The 20,356-nt window shown below is 45.1% G+C and overlaps 1 protein-coding gene across 1 annotated transcript in view; it reads left to right on the top strand.

The window, feature by feature from the left end:
* Positions 1 to 550: 550 nt before the first annotated feature.
* Positions 551 to 20,356, top strand: part of HAL (histidine ammonia-lyase) — a 31,051-nt gene continuing 11,245 nt past the window's right edge. Inside the window, exons 1-17 of the mRNA XM_055118364.1 lie at positions 551 to 798; positions 1,478 to 1,538; positions 1,645 to 1,672; positions 2,225 to 2,299; positions 2,397 to 2,469; positions 2,855 to 2,921; positions 3,221 to 3,258; positions 3,867 to 3,992; positions 6,243 to 6,382; positions 9,364 to 9,411; positions 11,948 to 12,095; positions 12,898 to 12,993; positions 13,092 to 13,150; positions 14,636 to 14,716; positions 17,309 to 17,374; positions 17,454 to 17,619; positions 19,887 to 20,021. Of these exons, the coding sequence (XP_054974339.1) occupies positions 552 to 798; positions 1,478 to 1,538; positions 1,645 to 1,672; positions 2,225 to 2,299; positions 2,397 to 2,469; positions 2,855 to 2,921; positions 3,221 to 3,258; positions 3,867 to 3,992; positions 6,243 to 6,382; positions 9,364 to 9,411; positions 11,948 to 12,095; positions 12,898 to 12,993; positions 13,092 to 13,150; positions 14,636 to 14,716; positions 17,309 to 17,374; positions 17,454 to 17,619; positions 19,887 to 20,021 (1,654 nt within the window). The 5' untranslated portion in view covers position 551. The remainder of the gene's footprint in view (positions 799 to 1,477; positions 1,539 to 1,644; positions 1,673 to 2,224; positions 2,300 to 2,396; positions 2,470 to 2,854; positions 2,922 to 3,220; positions 3,259 to 3,866; positions 3,993 to 6,242; positions 6,383 to 9,363; positions 9,412 to 11,947; positions 12,096 to 12,897; positions 12,994 to 13,091; positions 13,151 to 14,635; positions 14,717 to 17,308; positions 17,375 to 17,453; positions 17,620 to 19,886; positions 20,022 to 20,356) is intronic.

Genomic DNA, 20,356 nt, shown 5'->3' with positions numbered 1-20,356 from the left:
CTTGGCAGGCTTCCTCTGTGAAGGGCCGGGTTCAGGGTTGCTCAACTCCTGTTTGTGGAGTAAGCAAATGAGTGGGGATTGCCACACTCGGTGGTGTCACTCTTGCCCAGTAGGGAGCTTTTCACAGTTGGGTAATTCCAGATAAAGGCAGGAACATGGTGTTTATAGGAAGCTGCGGCAAATGTAGGCAAAGGCAGCCAGAAACCAGGGGAGGGGGAGCGATCCGGGACCCAGAGGTGAGGGGCAGACGGGTGGGCGCTGGGACCCCAGGACCAGAGCACGGGGGTGTCTGACTGCAGCCGGCCCAAATCCGGGGCTCACAGGCTCTGGGGAACCCGCCGCAACCCCCTCCCCGAGCTCTGCCGTGGAAGCCCGAAGGGACACCGCGAGGCCCTCGATAAATATTTGCCCAGTGCGTGGATGAAAAAGGCCAGGGAGGGGCGTGCGCAGGGCCATCCCCGCCCACCCAGCCGACCACACCTTGGGCCACTCCGCCATAAAACTGGGCCCTCGCAGCACCGTGCACAGGCGCTGCAGGCAGCGGCGAGGCCATGCCCCGGTTCACCGTGCACGTGCGTGGAGAGTGGCTGGCGGTGCCCTGCGTGGACCCGCAGCTCACGGTGGGCTGGCTGGGCCGCGAGGCCATTCGGCGCTATGTCAAGAACAAGCCGGACAACGGCGGCTTCGCCTCGGTGGACGACGTCAGCTTCCTCATGCGCCGCTGCAAGGGGCTCGGCCTGCTGGACAACGACGACCCGCTCGAGGTGGCCCTGGAGGACAACGAGTTCGTGGAAGTGGGTGAGTTGCCCCGGCGGGGAGCCGCTTCGAGTGGATGGGAGGATGGGACCCAGCTGGCCGAGGCCACGCGCCCTGGAGATGGGGCTCGAGACCTGTGAATGAAGGTAGAGCTGATCCCCAGCGAGGAGCGAAGAGAACTAGACTCAGGAGTGTGGGTCTCAGTCCCTTTGCACCTACTGAACGATTCTGAAGCTCTTTCTGCCCTGCTAAGGAACCCCAGTGGACACCAGGACATTGGCTTGGAGTTCAGATTTGACATGAAGCTGGTAGTTAGTTCTGGAACTTTCATTTAGACCCTGTGTTCACCACCCACCCTTGTACCACCCCACCCTACTTTTGTGCCTTTTGCTCTTCTGTTTTCTAAAGATGCTAAGAATACTTGAAAGCCTCTTAAAAGTGATCTTGGGGGCAGGGGTAATCAATACTTCATGGTACTCTAGGGCTACTCCCAGCTCAGTCCTCTGACTATTTTGAGTCACCCTTGGCAGTACTCAGGGGACCAAGCCAACTCAGGGATGGAACCCGGGCCTCCTGCACACAAAGCGTTGGTCCAGCCCATTGAGTCACATATGAGGCGAGGAAATCGCCTGTTCTACAGTACACCAGGGCAGGGCTGGCCTTTCCTGGTCAATGCAGTGTCCAGGTGAGCGAGTGGCTCTGTTTCGCACTCTCGTTTCAGTGATAGAAGGGGATGCCATGTCTCCTGACTTCATTCCATCGCAGCCAGAAGGGGTTTACCTGTATCCTTTTCCTGTGGGATCCTGCTTGAAGGGTCCTCCTGACAGTGAGGGGCATGGGGTCCTGCACACAGTCCCTTTTCTAGCATTTTCCTATACCTGCTCTCAGATACAGCAAATACCGGGAACCAGAAAAGGTAAGCTGTAAAGCACTCTTTGGGGAAAGAAAAAGAAACCTCCTCCTTGGAAGGAGCAGGAAGCAAAAGTCAGCACTTTCCTTTGTGGCCTTCTCTGTTGTCCATGATGCAGGGAGAGGCACCTGCTCTTGTCCCGGGTAGTGATCTGGGCAGGGGAGAGGGGGAAGAGGGAGGAACCTAACTCCAACTCCCGCATGTATAGTACATGCAATAGCCCTTCAAGTTATCTCCTCAGCCCAGTGTGTGTGTGTGTGTTTGTGTGTGTTGGGGCAGGGGAGATTTGGGGGTTTGTTTTGGGTGGGGGGGCACCCTGAAGGTGCTCAAGAACCATGACTAGGTCTAGGTAATTGTTCCAAGGTCTTGACCACAGTTGCATGCTAGGGAAATGCCTTAAGCTTTGAACAAGCACTGCAGCCCATTCAACAAGAATTTCCACTATTTATAGCAGTGCTGGAATCTGTGACGTCTCAAAGGGTGGTTCTGCTTGAGCCTTCCCTCCTCTGGCCAGAGCACTCAGCCCTTCCAGCCCACTGAGAGCCCCTTCTTTTGCAGTTCATCGAGCTGGACGGCGACAGTCTGACCACTGAGGACCTGGTCAACTTGGGCAAAGGCCACTACAAAATCAAGGTCTGCTGCAGGCCGGGGAGGGAGGAAGGCTGTTTCCTTTGGGGTCCTGTGGATGTTCTCCAGGTGCTCAGTTCAGACCACCCCCCCATCTCCCTAGCTCACCCCAGCTGCTGAGAAGAGGGTGCAAAAATCCAGGGAAGTCATAGATAGTATCGTGAAGGAAAAAACAGGTATCTTTTTCTTTTTACATTACACCCTTATTTTTTTTATTTTTCACTGTATCACTGTATCACCGTCATCCCGTTGTTCATTGATTCACTCAAGTGGGCACCAGTAACCTCTCCATTTGTCCCAGCCCTGAGATTTTAGCAGCCTCTTCTTACTCGTCTTTCCCAACGCTTAGAGGCTCTTTCAGGGTCAGGGGAATGGGACTGTTATTGTTACTGTTTTGGGCATATTAAATATGCCATGGGGAGCTTGCCAGGATCTGCCATGTGGGCGGGATACTCTCGGTAGCTTGCTTGGCTCTCTGAGAGGCATATGTATATTTTTATAACTTAAAAAATATGAACCACCTCTACTTATCTAACATCAGCTGCTTTGTTTTTATTCTAGTTGTTTATGGCATTACTACAGGCTTTGGGAAGTTTGCCAGAACAGTGATTCCTATCAGCAAGCTAGAGTAAGTCTGGTTCTGGCCCTCCCTGCCACTCACACACTCTGGTGCTCCTGCCACATCTTTGAGATTCTTCCCACGGAGCAAATAATGTCCATGAGGTGGAAGGGACTCTAGTCGCCCGGTTTGTCCTTGAATCAGATGGAAAGCTTGGGCTTGTCAGTTTCTTCCTTTGTTTCCTTTTGACTCGTTCTGTCCTCTGCCCTCTTTGAGGATGGACTGAATATTCTTCCCTCCATCTCGCCAGATAAGGAAATCTTTTCTTGGAGAGGTATATAAGACAGTCTTTTTCCCCTTTCTTTCAGGGAGCTTCAAGTCAATTTAGTCCGCTCCCATTCTTCAGGTAAATTTTTCTAGTGGTGGGTATATCCTTCCTGCAGCCTCTTCAGTTTCACAAGTCAAGAGTGCTCTGGGGGGGGGCAGCTTTTATCAATTCGTGCATCCCAAGGACTCGGTGCCAGTCTGCTGCAGGGTGCAAGACAGGCAGAAAGCATCAGACAGGACCACCCCTCAGCTGACTCAGAAAAAGAATGACCAAGTGGAGGGAAGAGTTTGTGACAAGAGTATGTGCATTTCATCGTGCTCACAGACTAGTGAATTTGGGAACAAAATTAAGGCTGGAGCTCAGGGAATGACTTAGTCAGACAAAGTGACGTGGAAAACATCAAGATGCCCCTAAGATGGCCCTGAGGGATGTGAAGAGGGTAGGGCCCCCTGAAGCATTACAGGAAGGGAACTAGGAAGGTAAGACTGGGGAACTGGGGGACTCACCTTTATCTGGAGATAGGGCTTCCCAAGACAAGACTCAGGAAGAGAGTTTCAACTCTCCCAGTCAACAGAAGGACGACAGCAAACTGGATTGAAGAGGAGAAAGATTTGAAAGATAAAGGTGAACAGGAAGTGGGGCACAATTTGTTGTTCTTGGAGAAAAATTGCAATTGTGTTTTGTAGGTGTTGGGAAACCACTCATCCCTGAGAGATGCCGGATGCTGTTGGCCTTAAGGATCAATGTCTTAGCTAAAGGCTACAGTGGCATTTCCCTGGAGACTCTCAAACAAGTGATTGAAGTGTTTAACGGTAATGCAGGGGCTCCCCAGACAGACCATCTGTTGAGGCAGGCCATAACGCACAGGCTGACTAGTTGACAGGATGGTGCAGAATTGGCCAAGACAAGAAAATAGAAAAAAATGGGGATCAATGAGAAGTGGGTTTGGGGAGATGAGAGGCATGGGGACAGAGACCCTTACTCCTGGGTAGTTTAACACAGCATTTACTAACTGCAGGCCATTTGGCCCTCTGCATGCATCCATGATATGCCAAGGGGACATACATGAAATGTCAAAATGGGGGGGGGGACAGCAAGACGCTAGGGGAGCAACTGAGAGGACAGGAGGATGGGAGACAGGAAGGGTACAAAGTAGGAAGGGGGCCATGGTCAGAACAACTTATTCTCTATAATCCTTCACTTAGCATAATTGATCAAAGCTTTGATCCCAGGGTGTCCAAATATGGTTAGAAAGCTAATAAACTCATCTGGGAAATGAGACTTCATGATTAATATTGTTTATATTGTTCAAGATTGGCTCTGTAGTTCTGGTTGGTGCTTCAGAATCTGGAATCTTAATTTACCCCAATCGGTGGAGTAGCCAGATTTAGATAATAAAATTCCCACTTCTTATGGGCATGAAAATTTCATGCTGAGTGAAATGAGTCAGAAAGAGAGAGACAGACATAGAAAGATTGCACTCATCTATAGTATATAGAATAACAGAATGGGAGACTAACACCCAAGAACTGTAGAAATAAGTACCAGGAGGTTGACTCCATGGCTTTGAGGCTGGCCTCACGTTCTGGGGAAAGGGCAACTCAGAGAAGCGATCACCAACTATAATGTAGTCGAAGGCCATGTGGGGGAAGGGAGCTGCGGGCTGAATGAGGGCTAGAGACTGAGTACAGCGGCCTCTCAACACCTTTATTGCGGGCCGTAGAAGCTAAATAGAGAAAGAGAACAGAAGGGAATGCCCTGCCACAGTGGCAGGGTGGGGTGGGGGGGAGATGGGATTGGGGAGGGTGGGAGGGACGCTGGGTTTACGGGTGGTGGAGAATGGGCACTAGTGAAGGGATGGGTTCCCGAACTTTGTATGAGGGAAATATAAGCACAAAAGTGTATAAATCTGTAACTGTACCCTCACGGTGATTCTCTAATTAAAAATAAATAAATTTAAAAAAAATAAAATTCCCACTTCTTGTAAAAGCAGACATGAACTGTAGAAATTAAAGAATGCTTATGCCTCAGAAAACAACCCAGATGCAGTTGACTGTTAGTTTACACCCAAATGCAGAACTTAATTCTTGTGAGAGAAAAATTCTATAAGAAAATTGGCCTGAAATACTTGGGAAGCCAGTATCCCTTCCCACAGTTAAGGATAAAGATTCTAGGTCAGCAGAGGCTTAGGGAAACATTTGAGGGTGAAGGAGTAGGAGGAGAAGCAGGACTTGGCAGTCCACATATGAAAACACAAGTATGTATCTCTATGGTTTGGATACAAATGATTCATAAATTTGATATTCCAATTAGTAAGTAGACTCTCTGTTGAACAGAGCAGCCTATGATTTTAATACCAGTGTCTGCTCCCACACTGCTCAACCCTACAACTGCATTTCAGCTTTGACCTACAGTTCATGGGAGGGGCTATAACATCTGGGTCCCTGGGTTGATTTGGAATTAGTCTGTGCTGCTTTACTCTCATTGTTTTATCTTATTGACATTATTTATCAGCACCTATAAATTAAACTGCAAGCAGGATTCTGAATTTACTTTAGAAAAACAAAGCCTCTTATATTAGGGTAAATTGTTGGGAATGCCTTCCCAAATAATCCTGTTTGTATATAAGTGGTTCTGAGGTGACAGACTAGGCAATAGGAATTTAGTAGAAAAGAAAGAAAGAGAGAGAGAGAGAGAGAGAGAGAGAGAGAGAGAGAGAGAGAGAGAGAAAGAAAGAAAGAAAGAAAGAAAGAAAGAAAGAAAGAAAGAAAGAAAGAAAGAAAGAAAGAAAAAGAGGGAAAGAGAGCAAGAGAGGAAGAGAGAAAGAAAAATAAACAATGTCTAGGTCATAGAGAATATGCATGTCTTTCTACGCTCTTTGTCTCTGCTTTTTTCTCTAGTGACTGAGCCATTAGTCCAAATCATTAGTTGATTATGAAGAATTTATTTCCCCTCATATATATGGCAAAAAACAGAGTCTAGAGACTATTAAGAGAATTTGGTCTCAGGCAAAGGATGCCAGGATGAAATACTCTCAATAATGGGTGTCTATTTTTCTCCAGCCTCCTGCCTATCCTACATTCCAGAGAAAGGAACTGTCGGGGCCAGTGGAGACCTTGCCCCACTCTCCCACCTTGCTCTTGGGCTCATTGGAGAAGGGAAGATGTGGTCTCCAAAGAGTGGCTGGGCTGATGCCAAATACGTAAGAATTGATTAATCATTTCCATCTCAGGAATTTCTCCAGGTGTATTGCATGCTTTATGTCATTTAACTCTTTCTTTCTTTCTTTCTTTCTTTCTTTCTTTCTTTCTTTCTTTCTTTCTTTCTTTCTTTCTTTCTTTCTTTCTTTCTTTCTTTCTTTCTTTCTTTCTTTCTTTCTCTCTCTCTTTCTTTCTCTCTTCTTTCTTTCTTTCTTTCTTCTTTCTTTCCTTTCTTTCTTTCTTTCTTTCTTTCTTTCTTTCTTCCTTCCTTCCTTCTTTCTCTTTCTTTCTTCCTTCCTTCCTTCTTCCTTCCTTCCTTCCTTCCTTCCTTCCTTCCTTCCTTCCTTCCTTCCTTCCTTCCTTCCTTCCTTCCTTCCTTCCTTTCCTTTCTCTTTCTTCTCTTTCTTCTCTCTTTCTTTCTTCTTTCTTTCTTCTTCTTTCTTCTTTCTTTCTTTCTTTTCTTTCTTTCTTTCTTTCTTCTTCTTTCTTTCTTTCTTTCTCTCTCTCTCTCTCTCTCTCTCTTTCTTTCTTTCTTTCTTTCTTTCTTTCTTTCTTTCTTTCTTTCTTTCTTTCTTTCTTTCTTCCTTCCTTTTTTCTTTTTTATTTCTCTCTCCCTCCTTCTCTCCCCCTCGTTCTCTCTGTTTTTTTTCCTTTCTTTCTTTCTTTCTTTCTTTCTTTCTTTCTTTCTTTCTTTCTTTCTTTCTTTCTTTTCTTTCTTTCTTTCTTTCTTCCTTTTTTCTTTTTTATTTCTCTCCCTTCTCTCTCTCCCTCCTCTCCCCCTCTTTCTCACTCTTTTTTCCTTCCTTCCTTCCTTCCTTCCTTCCTTCCTTCCTTCCTTCCTTCCTTCCTTCCTTCCTTCCTTTCTTTCTTTCTTTCTTTCTTTCTTTCTTTCTTTCTTTCTTTCTTTCTCTTCCTTCCTTCTTTTTTCCCTTCCTTCCTTCCTTCCTTCCTTCCTTCCTTCCTTCCTTCCTTCCTTCCTTCCTTCCTTCCTTCCTTCCTTCCTCCCTCCCTCCCTCCCTCCCTCCCTCCCTCCCTCCCTCCCTCCCTCCCTCCCTCCCTCCCTTCCTTCCTTCCTTCCTTCCTTCCTTCCTTCCTTCCTTCCTTCCTTCCTTCCTTCCTTCCTTCCTTCCTTTCTTGCTTGGTTTTTGGCATACCAGCACTGTTCAGGGCTTATTACTGTCTTTCCACTTAAGGATCACACTGGCAGGGTTTAAGGGAATAAATGTAGTACCAGGGATAGAACCCAAGTCTGCTGCATGCAATGCAATGCCCTTCCCACTCCACTCTACCTTTCTTCCATCCCAATAACTTCTCTGTATATAGTGTCCAAAAATTCTTTCCCACAGCATATTCAAGCATGTTCTGGTTAAAAGTTATAATGCCTCCTATTCACTCCAGGAGACCCTGTGTTCCTTTCCTTTTTAAAATTTGGTTGGAACTGGGGGCTCACAGTGGTGCTCAGGAGAGCCAGTGCCCCTCCTCATCCACCAGGCCAACAGTTCAGTAGCAGCCTGAGGATGCATTGACATTTGGGCTCTTTTGTGCCAGGGTTTACCCCGGCCATCCTGGTGGCCTGTACAGGCCCAGCAGGTGCCTTAACCTCAGTAGGATTTCTCCAGCCCAGCATAGTTTCAATGTAGTGGTTCGAAAGAGTCTCATTTGTGCAGATATATTGGCCCCGCCTTCCCACACACCCTGTTACCACTCCCATGCCAGAAGCTAGGGTTCTTGGTGGAAGAACCAGTGTACTTGCTTTCTTTCCTTTCTTCTCTGCCCCCCTCATGTTCACCTTCTGGAAAGTTCTCTAAGATTCCTCCACCCCAGATGCTCTTCTTTCCTCTACACCACCACGTCCTTTGACTGCTCCATTGTGCTCCCTTTGCTCTCATCTTATGTGACTATTTTCCACAAACTGGATCCACTTCCCACTTCCTGTAACACTTAATACCTGTAATGCTTTGACCCTAGGTCACTTCTGCAGCACTTCACATCCAATTGCTGTCACCGCCCTGAACTTGTCTCTTTGATTTTTTCTCCCCCCACCCTGGATCTAGCCTAATGCTGGCTGGCGCCAGATCAGATGTTCTAAGACACTTGTGACACCTATTTCCACTAGGTCTTCCTTCCCCAGAAGGACCTTTGCTGAGCAACTGAGTTCAAGTCTTTGATTTCAGAGAAATTGACTTATTCTGCACATTTCCCACTCAGGGTTCTATTTCCATCTCTTAAGCTTACCATTCCCTCCTCGTCCACATTTGACACATCAGTGGACTGGAGAGATAGAACAGAGGTTAATGTTTTTGCCACGCATGCAGCCAACCCTGGTTTGATTCCTGGCACTACACATGGTCCTCCTGAGCACCACCAGGAGTGATCCCTGAGCACAGAATAAGGAGTAAGTTCTGAGTATCATTGGGTGTGGCCCAACCACTTCCCCAGCCCCCACCCACAACAAACATTTGCCATGCCACTGAGAAGCCCTGCTCTGAGGTCTGAGTGTTTTGATTAGTAGAATTAGGATAAAGAACTTATTTAGGTTGAAGACTGGAGGGATGAGAGGGTAGACAAACAGACACTTGGCATGAGCAGAGTGTGTGTGTGTGTGTGTGTGTGTGTGTGTGTGTGTGTGTGTGTGTGTACAGGAAGCAGCGGGAATACTTCACCGAGGCAGGCAATGACTATCAATCACCAGCACACCAAAATTCAGGGTCAAGTCTGAGGATTCCAGAGTCCTGGTCTAAGTACCCCCCGCACCCCAAAAAAGATTTGAAACATAATTCTGCTTTCTGCTTTCAGAGTAAATACCAGAACAGAAAACTCAACCAGAAAAAAACAAACAAACAGAGCCCATTTGTCTAGTTTCAGTCTTCTGTAAGACAGACCTTTGGGATTTTGAAGCTCTTCCGCTGGGTTCCACCGGAAAACAAAAGGAGTCTGGGTTTCCATTTGATACCCACTTCAATCTTTTCAATCATTCTTACAGGTCCTGGAAGCCCATGGATTGAAACCAATAGTTTTGAAACCAAAAGAGGTAAGGTGATTAAAGAAAAATGTGCTCATTTTTGCATGCTTCTATTTAGGCACCATTTCCAACCTTACTATCACCCTCTCTGACTTCTTAAACATGGCTTACCTGTTTGTTGAAAGTAGGTTCCTGAAAAAAGGGTTTCCCCATAAGCATTTAAAAATTCTTCATGCCATGAAAACTTTTTTGTGAATTTTGGGGGAATACCTGGCGATGCTCAGGGATTACTCCTGGCTCTGCACTCAGCATTACTCCTGGTGGTGCTCAGAGGAACATATGGGATGTTGGACATTCCAGGTCGGCCACAAAATAGGCAAACACCCTACCCTCTTGTCCTATTGCTCCAGTCCCATGCCATAAAAACTTTAAATTGGTTTTCTCAGTAGACACAAGGGCCAGGCAGTAGATACAAGGGCCAGGGGGATTGCCCCATAGCTGGAAGACTGCTTCATGAGTGGAGGGGAGAAGGCAGATGGAATAGAGAAGGGATCACTAAGAAAATGATGGCTAGAGGAACCAGTTGGGATGGGAGATACATGCCGAAAGTAGATAATGGACCAAACATGATGACCTCTTAGTGTCTGTGTTGCAAGCTATAATGCCCAAAAGTAGAGAGAGAGTGTGGGGAATATTGTCTGCCTTAGAGGCAGGGGGAGGGTGGGAAAGGGGGGTATACCTGGGATATTGGTGGTGGGGAATGTGCACTGGTGGAGGGATGGGTGTTTGATCATTGTGTGATTGTAACCCAAACATGAAAGCTTGTAACTATCTCACGGTGATTCAATAAAATTAAAAATAAAATTGGGGTCTCTAAGGATCCCTCAGAAATTTCCCCTTATGATTTTTTTAATTCTAGAAGAATCTTGGGGCAAGAATGTTTGGGGATGGCTTATTTAAAATGGTGAAATATTGGGGGTGTGGTGCCGCTGGCAGGTAACCTGTACTCATGGGACAAGTGCATCAGCAGCCTCATGGAACTTTCAGGCTTCATGATACCCCAAGATTGCCGCTGTGCCTCTGGTCGGGCCTCAACAACCTGGGACTAAGTTTCCCGAGAAATTAAATGGCCAAAAGTTAGTTATGTGGAAGCCATGCCCACAAACCACCTCTGGCTCAGCTATACAAACTCATTTATGGGTCTTGCTTCAGAGACCCATAAATAAATCTCGAAAGAGATCAAAAGTTGCAGTTAACCTTGGACCTGCACAAGACTTAACAGATTAGAGTAAATTGGAGTGGGAAGGGTCAACCTGGTTTCCACCCAAGTAGAGCCCCTGGCAGCCGCTTGCTACCACAATCCAAAATTGCTGCCATGCTCCCGGCCAGACTCCACTATCTCAGGATGAACCTCACCGAGATATTTTGAAAACTCGGATATGTGGGTTTTGTGACTGAAATCTCCATGCTTTCTCAGAGTTGGGATGCGCTACCTTCCCCCATTTCCCTATACTCCTCTAAGCTCTGGTAGCCAGCCCCACTAACCAACTCTTCTACAGGCCTTCTTCAGAGACCCATAAATAAATCTCGAAAGAGATAAAAAAAAAACACAATTAATCTCAGACCCATGACAGGCTGAACAGACAGGGGCAAATTGGAAGGAGCAGGCTCTGCAAACAGAGCCCCCAGCAGTTGTTTGTGTCCACAATCCAAAATTGCCACCATGCTCCCAGCCAGACTCCACTGTTTCGGAATGGACCTCACCAAGATAAAATCTATTGAAAATTTGGGTGTGCAGATTTTGTGACTGAAATCTCCAGGCTTTCTCAAGGCCTGGATGGGCTACTTTACCCCACCTCCCTGTATTTCAGGAAGGCTTGGAAGTCACACACCCCAAAGCTGCCACCCAGTTGAAAAAGCTACTCCAGGCATACATTCCCGATAAAAATACTGAACACCCTGAACCAACATGATGACTTCTTAGTACCTGTATTGCAAACCATAATGCTCAAAAGGGGAGAGAGAAAGAGAGAGAGAGAGAGAGAGAGAGAGAGAGAGAGAGAGAGAGAGAGAGAGAGAGAGAGAGAGAGAGAAAGCAGAAAGTGCCTGCCTTAGAGGCAGGCAGTGGGTGGCGGGGGGAGCAGTGTTGAGAGATGGTGGGAGGGAAACCATCAAGGGACATTGATGGTGGGAAATGTACACTGGTGGAGGGATGAGTGTTGGATCATTGTGTGACTGAAATCCAATCACGAACAGCTTTGTAATGGTCTATCTCATGAATATTCAATAAAAAACTTTTAAAAAGGTGAAATATTAAGGAAGAAATGCAATACAGGAACTAAAGTTTTTGTATGTAGGCAGGAATGTGACCCAGTAGGAAAGCCCCCCGTACCTGCATGTATGAGACCCTTGGGTTCAATCTCTGGCTCATAGATTGATCCTGAGTTCTCTAGTGCCTTAAATAAAGACTGCTGTGTTACTCTCTGAAAACACTGGTACATACCTTTCAACTGTCAGGTGAAGTTTTCTCTTACTCAAAACAAAAGACACAATATCAACTTGTCTGTAACCTTACTATCTCAAAAATTTTTGTCCTTCCTCAAAGGGTCTGGCGCTCATCAATGGGACCCAGATGATCACCTCCCTCGGCAGTGAAGCTGTAGAGAGAGCCAGTGCCATTGCCCGGCAAGCAGACATTGTGGCTGCCTTGACCCTTGAGGTGCTGAAGGGTACCACCAAGGCCTTTGACACGGGTAAGCAGGGGTCTTCCACTGGTTGTCATTCAATTCACCAGGGTTGACAGGGTGGGCTACTTGGGATCGTTTGATGAGGGTAGTGGGAGATGGTGGCTAGGGATAAGGAGAGGACCCCAGTGCGGATGGTATCACCCATACAGCTATAGCTCCATCTCAGTTGGGCCCCCTTGGGTCCTGGACGTGCTGACACTTTATAGACAGATGCTGACCCTTAGAGTTAGGTGACCTGTTCAGGTCATCCAGGTCTGACTCCCATCTCACTGTATGTGGTGTGAGGAGTCTGCTCTCGGGGCTGCAGAGCTGGAGGAGAATGAGAATGTTCCACTGGAAAATTAGTAGAGAAGAACAACTGCAGGAGGGAAAGCTTCTCTACAAAGTGTGGCTTTCAAAAGCATCAGACTACTGCGTGTTGTGTGCTGAAAAAATTACCTGAATTGTTTCAGTTTTATTATCTCAATAATTTTTCTAAAATTTACCTGAATTGTTTAATTCTAGAAACTATTTCCTAAGAGAGCTTAAATCTGTCTAGGATGAGCCCAGAGTATCCAGCTGAATCCCCAGTTGCTCCTATCACATCCATTTAGATATTTCAAGTAGAAAGAATTAAAAAGTCATTAAGGAAACTCCCGCTTTTAGGTTTGAGTTTCTTCATTTCTAATTCAGCATGATGTTTCAGGGCCCCTGGGACTTTTGAGGGTGATTTCAGCTCTGTGAACGGTCCCAAGTCCTAGTGGGGGAAGGGGTCATTTTTTTCCAATACAAAAATTACTCAAACTCATTCTCCTTAATCCATTTTTAGACATCCATGCTGTTCGTCCTCATCGTGGGCAGATCGAGGTTGCTTTTCGGTTCCGGTCACTGCTGGATTCAGACCACCACCCATCTGAAATAGCAGGTCTGGGCATATTGATACAAGTGATACAAGTGAACTTATTTTGTTCTGTGTTTCCTGGAAAAAAGTGAAAACATGTCCTCTGTCTGCCTTTCCCACAGAAAGTCACAGGTTCTGCGATCGTGTGCAGGATGCCTACACCTTGCGCTGCTGTCCACAGGTAAACAAGCCAGAGACAAGCTTCTTTGCTTTCCCCCAGTTCAGAGCGGGCAACAGCAAGAGAGGACAAGAGAGGAACAGATTAGATCACACAACGGCCAGTTACAATGCAATGTCCTCTGTTGATAACTGTTTATATCTGACTCCCTTCATTTTCAGTTATTGCAAAGTCTCTGTACTAGAATGCAAGCTTTTTGTTTCCTTTCAAATTGCTTACTTCAACCTTCTTGTAGAGGGACTGGAGTGATAGCACGGTGGGTAGGGCGCTTGCCTTGCACACAGCCAACCTGGGTTTGATTCCCAGCATCTCATATGGTCCCCCAAGAATTGCCAGGAGTAATTCCTGGGTGCAGAGTCAGGAGTAACCCCTGAGCACCGCCGGGTGTGACCCAAAAAGAAAAAGAAAAATCCAACCTTCTTGTAGAGAAGTTTGACAATGTGCTATGACAATGTGCTATGTTGACTCAGTGCCCTCACTTTAAAAAATACTGAGGGACTGGAGAAGTAGTATAGCTGATAGAGTGCTTGCCTTGTACTTGGCTGATCTGAGTTTGCTCCCCAGCATCCCATATGGTCTCCGAGCACAGAACCAGAAGTAAGCCCTGATCACAGCTGGATGTGGCCCCCAAACAAAAACCAAACAAAGCAAATAAAAAATATGGAGTGATGACACCATCCTAATTGGATTAAAATTCAAGTGCATATTCATGGCCCTACCTTATTTGTATTTTATAGACAAGCAACACTAAGGCATAAGTCAGGCCTAAATTTAAATAAAAAATGCAGTTGAATTGGGTTGCAGTAGGCATTCTTGTTGTATACATTACAACTTGTCTGTACATGGCAATTAGTTGAATGAGAGATTAACATGAATCTCGAGAATGCAGGACCAAAGAGATAGATTTAGTGGTAGAGCCCCTCCATGCCTGAAATGTGCAATGCCTGAGTTCTGTGACTTTGGGAAAACTGAGAACTGCTGAAAGTAACCCCTATGTTTTGTTTTGTTTTGTTTTTTTGTTTTTTGCTTTTTGGGTTACACCCGGCAATGCACAGGGGTTACTCCTGGCTCTGCACTCAGGAATTATCCCTGAAGGTGCTCAGGGGACCATATGGGATACTGGGAATTAAACCTGGGTAGGCTGCGTGCAAGGCAAACGCCCTACTCACTGTGCTATTGCTCTAGTCCCCACTATTTTTTTTTTTTTTTTTTTGGAAAAGAAAGAAATAGTTCAATATGTGCCATCTTTCCCTCTAGTGTGTAGCAAAAAGTACTCCCTGGGTAAGTACTTTTATTTCTTGTTTTACTCAGCAAGTCTCATCAAGCTGTTAGATTGACAATATCAATGGGGATGAATCATCTAATAAGCTCTACAGTAAGAATACATCCTAGTGTAAAACATCCTTGCTGGTCTTTTAATAATGGCAGCTCTCTGTGATGTGACAGGGACTGTTATCCCATGTGCTAACGACTAGCCCTATATGCTAGGTCCATGGTGTGGTGAACGACACAATAGCCTTTGTGAAGAACATCATTACTACGGAACTGAACAGTGCAACAGATAATCCTGTATCCTTTGACAATCTAGTTATAATGATGGGCTGGGCTGAAGGGATCCTTTATGTAATGCTTCTGATCTCACACTCCATTTCATGGACTCAGTGCTCGAGGTTCAGAGGTTAAGTGACTTTTTCCATGTCAGAGCTGGTAAGTGGCAGAGGCAAAGCCCGTGGACCTGATATCGGGTTTGGAGTCTAACACATCCTGCTTTCAAGATTCACTCATGAAAGGTGAAAGAGGGGATTTCCAGTTTGGGTTGAGGGGATTCATGATGCCATTTGCTCTAAATTCACTGTTGGGAGGTTGGGGGACAGTGGGGACGTGAAATTCAAGTATAAGTGCAAAAAAAGTCCCTGTGCAGGTTGGCCCTTCTTGATCCATTCTAGGATGCCCCAGGACCTTAAACAGAAGGTCAATGTCAAGGTGAACATTGACCAGAGTACCAAAGAGTTATAGCTTTCCCATCCCGAGTTCTTAGTTTTAGACACAGACTTTACTCAAATCAGTGTTTCCGTATTTGTCCAGAGAATAATAAAACATCTCCATTTCTCTTCTTTCCTTTATGGTGTGTGATTCTCAGAATCCTCCTGATTTTGCTGCAAGGTCTTTGTTGATGACTCAGTGCCCCTAGAAGGAGCTGTGGTCTGTTGGGAATCACACTGACAGAGACTTTCACAGACATGATATTACTTTGGAAGATAACCCCGCCACTTAGGAATATATTTGTCTTCTTCCATATCTGCTTCTGTTCTTAAAACAGGAGAAAGTGCCTTTTTAGTAGCCTTAGGAGCAGCTTATAGCCTGAGTCGGCAGATGAGTTTCATTGCCTGTGAGCAAGATACTTCACAAAACCGTTGCAGTTGGCTTTTCTGACAGACTCAGCTGTGTTTCATACCCTTTCAGATCATCTTACAACTTAGTCAGACCTACACAAGACAGTCTCCAGCTCACTTATCTACTGCTGCACCATAACATCCCTCAAACATAGTAATCATTTTTATGACCCCTATGTAGCCCTGCATAGTTCAGCTCATCTATTTGTTCTTGCTTTGTGATGGGTTGACATCCACTGACATGATAGAATTTATGGTATTTTGAAGTGGTATCTTATGGAGTGAAAAAAATCATTATTAAATTACTGGATATGGATGAGGGAATAATTAATTCCCTTTTCTTCCCCATTACTTGCTACAGCAAAAAAATTAGCAAAAGTCTATTCCTTTTCCACATATTACTTTCTCTAAAATCATTAGTTATTTATCAGTAACATCAATTATTAATTTGAGAGACAAGTAGTTGGGAGTTCTCCTACAACAAGTATTAAATGAAAACATTTTTCTTAGTTTTCCAAATGCTGATGAGAGTTCCTATTACATATTACATGGATATAGTGGGAATTAATTTTAACTGCTGTAATCTCATCATCAACAAATCTAAACTATGAAAGAATTATAGAGTTTTACTAAGTTCTAATTGGTACAGAGATCACTTTCTATCAGGATTCAGAGCATGGAGAAAAGACCAGGGTCTGTGGTCAGGGACAGGTTCATGAGAAGAGCAGGCTCTCAACCTTAGACTCATAGTGGTAAGTAAGACACGAGTAAGCTCCATCTTGAGCCCACAGGCTTGTCACATGCATCTTCACCCCACTGAAGTCAGAACCTCTTGCAGACACTGTGAGTTCCTGAAATTTACTGGGTAGTGGATATTCTTTAGACTGAGTTCTTTGGATGCCGGGAAGAGAATCTGTTACTGCCTTTGTCAAGATGCCTACTGTGAAGTGTCTGATACAGTGAATGATTCTTGATCCTATTAATATTCAGTGAATCTAAGTGGCCTTCTACTGAAATGGGCTTAGGGGTGCTTTTGGCTGCTGTTTTCTGTGAATACCGGTACAGAATCAATAATAGGGAGTTTGAATTTCCCAAATTGGCTGTCCACACAGCTGGTGGCTTCTTAAGATCAATGTAGATTGTTCAATGGAGTACAAATTCACAGCTCCATGGAAGAATCTGAATATGTTTTTATAGGGAAACTACTAACTACTATATTAGTACTGTAATGGTATAATTGGGCTGGAGCGATAGCACAGTGGGTAGGGAGTTTGCCTTGCATGCGGCTGACCCGGGTTCGATTCCTCCACCCCTCTTGGAGAGCCCGGCAAGCTACCAAAAGCATCTTGCCCACACGGCAGAATTTGGCAAGCTACCCGTGTATGTATTCAATATGTCAAAAACAGTAACAACAAGTCTCACAATGGAGACGTTACTGGTGCCCACTCGAGGAAATCGATGAGCAATGGGATGACAGTGACAGTGACAATGGTATAATTAGGCTTAAGTATCTCTCATCTCAAAAGAAAACTCTGTCATGCTTCATGTTTATTTGGTCTCCAATTGGCCAAACATGATTTATCCTCATGCTTGAGTTTGTTTCTGCTTTTTATTCCTTTATGTTTTAACTGCTTTCAGAAAATTTCTCCTTCCCTCTACTACGCAACTGTACAAAGATTGTTCAATGTTAAAAACAAGATGAGTGGGCAAAAAGTTGTTTTCAATTCCATCAATAAGTGTTACAGTCAAGCCTTAACTTGTTTGAAAGATGGTCTTTGCCAGTAGGGGAGAGACTATCTCTGGAGGAAACTTCCATGGTGAATACCCAGCTAAAGTAAGTTTCTTTAGAATTCATTGAGTCTGAAAGTGTATTGCATGCAATATAGGCTGACTGAATTGGGACACTCTTTCAGGCCCTGGACTATTTGGCCATTGGTGTCCATGAACTTGCTGCAATTAGTGAAAGAAGAATCGAAAGGCTCTGTAACCCCGCCCTTAGTGAATTGCCTGCCTTCCTGGTGGCTGAAGGGGGTCTGAACTCTGGGTTTATGATTGCCCACTGCACAGCGGCAGCCCTCGGTAAGGACACGGCTCTGTCTCTCTGGCACCTTGCCATTGGTCTGCAAGAGATTCAGCTCTCTCACCACCTCCTCCTGCCTCCTATGAGCTTTCTCAAAATTTTATTTTAAACGCCAGAGGCTGTATTTTTAGTACTTTTCAGTACTTGACATAAAACCTATGTGACTATACCCTGAATCATTGTAATACAATAATAAGGTTGTAAAAAATGAATTTCTACCTCTAGTTCACATATAACTTCATCTTTGTAGCTCTTTTCCTAATCTCGATTTGAGGACAAACAGCCAAAAGAAATAGATATTCATAGTTAATGGTGATATATGAGCTCACCCAGGTGATTAAACTTTGAATACATTTTGTTAGATAAACTAACCAATGTAAACAAGAAGATGTGAATATGACATGCAAAAAAGCTAACTAGAAGCAGATGCCCTCTAGGGAACTTGAACTTCAAAATAACTGATTTCTGATTCAGGACAGATAACTGATTTATTAGGACAGGCCCTAGACAGGGGTCAGAGCAATAGTACAGTGGGTGTGATAGTGCAGTAGGTCATCTTACCTTGCATGAACCCAATATTGAACCCAGGGTTCAATCCCCAGGATCCCATATGGTCTCCCTTGCACAGCCACGAGTAATCCCTGAGTGCATCCTAGGTGTGGCCCAACAAAACAAAACAAAAGATAGGGCCTGGACAAAGGAAGTACCAAGGATTTACTTCTCTCTCTCTCTCTCTCTCTCTCTCTCTCTCTCTCTCTCTCTCTCTCTCTCTCTTTTGCGTCACACCTGGCGATGCACAGGGGTTACTCCTGGCTCTACACTCAGAAATTACTCCTGGTAGTGCTCAGGGGACCATATGGGATGCAGGGAATTAAACCCGGCTCGGCTGCGTGCAAAGCAAATGCCCTACCCACTGTGATACTGCTCTAGCCCCTAAATTGTCACAACCATGCCAGAAGCAGGCATTATAGTTAGTCTATTTTATAGACATATAACAGATCTGAGTAGTTAATTGACTTCCTGATACTGCACAGCTAGTAAAGATATAGCCTTCAAACAAAACAAATAATTTTTGTTGCTGTTTTTAGGGGGCCACACGTGGTGGTATTTAGGACTTACTGCTGGTTCTGTGCTCAGGGATTACTTATGATGGGATTGGGGGACGACATGGAGTACTAAGGATTGCACCTAGGCCAACTGCATGTAAGGCAAGCACCCTACCCACTATACTCTACCAAAATATCATTTTTAATTTGAAATTCGTATTTAACTATACAGCAATTTGTTTTCCCTAGAAAACTTGCCCAAGAGGCAAGGAGGATAGCATGGTAGGGAAATGAGAAGTGCCCACAATAGGACCTGGAGCAAGTCCCTTACTCTCTTTAAAAAAAAAAATTATTTAAAAAACATTTTTTAAGTCCCTTACTCTCTTGACCTTCAGTTTATTCCCTCATAGCATAGAAAACAGCAAATGCTTCATGCATAAACATTTTCATTTTCCAGGTCAAAAAGAGAAGAGGAAACATTATTTTGAGTTTGACTTTCCCTGGCTCTTGAAGCTAGGAGAAGAAATGGTCTTTAAGGTTCTTGTTACTTACATTGTGGTTTGGGGCCCCAAATTACAACTCCTACCTCAGTTATCAGAGCAGCAGAATCTCAGGTCCCACCTCAAGCTCAGTATTTGCCTCTTAACAGAAATGAAGTGATCTATGCACCACAAAATTTGAGAAACACCAATCTAGACTATATCTAGAATTTTTCATCTACCTTGGGCAGTTATGCAGCCCCAGTTTAATATCAGTGTATCTGTTTGTGTCATCATTTTTAACAGTCCAAACTGTTAAATCTTCTTGCTGGAGATCTGTGGATCCAGCCTCAGTGCCCCAAAGCCTCTCCTATATTCTAATCTCACCTTCACTGGTAACACACCCAGTCACCTTGTTCTCAAGTACCTGGAAATGGCCCATTTTTTTTTCCTTTCCATGCTAACTGCTTCCATTTCTCGCAACCTGCCCTCCTCATTTAGTGTTTCCACCTTTCACATCTGAATCTTACATCAGAACTCAGAGCTTTAGAGTCTTTGTGGAGGTAAGGGAGTACTGTTTGTTTTCTCCAGTATTATTTTGGATTATCTTATGTCTGAGTCATGAACGACCAAGAGTTCTTGGAGAGGGGGCTTCCTGCTAGGGGCACATTGGGAAGCCACAGGCTTTTGGCTTAACTTTTCCTATGAGAAGTCTATGTAATGTGCTTTGGCCTCTTGCAGTGTCTGAGAGCAAGGCGCTGTGCCACCCCTCATCTGTGGACTCCCTCTCTACCAGCGCTGCCACGGAAGACCACGTCTCTATGGGAGGATGGGCAGCAAGGAAGTGCCTCAGGGTCATCGAGCATGTGGAGCAAGGTAAGCCTGCCTGCTGCCCTTCGCCCTGCAACCTGGAGAGGAGGCCTTAGCGAAAAGTGCCTTTGCTCCTGGTTCTCCGAGTCCTTCCGGGAGCATTGCTCCCACCTGGAAATTGCCGGAAAGACAGATTCTCAGGTCTGCTGGATGAGAAACTTGAGGGAGGTGACAAGCCCTTGTGGTGATTCTCAAGCTATTCAGAGCCTGCAGGCAAGGCCAGTTCATCAGCTGACATCGGAAACACTAAAATGACTCCTTAAGTGTATTCAGTAGTGGTGAGATTAGTACCCCGAGCCTCACTTATAGACCCCTTTGAGTCATTTAGAATCACATGCTTG

Source organism: Sorex araneus, chromosome 10 (assembly GCF_027595985.1).
Source record: "Sorex araneus isolate mSorAra2 chromosome 10, mSorAra2.pri, whole genome shotgun sequence".
Taxonomy (NCBI): Eukaryota; Metazoa; Chordata; class Mammalia; order Eulipotyphla; family Soricidae; genus Sorex; species Sorex araneus.
Note: the sequence above shows the minus strand (reverse complement) of the source record. Positions and strands in the feature narration are given on the sequence as shown.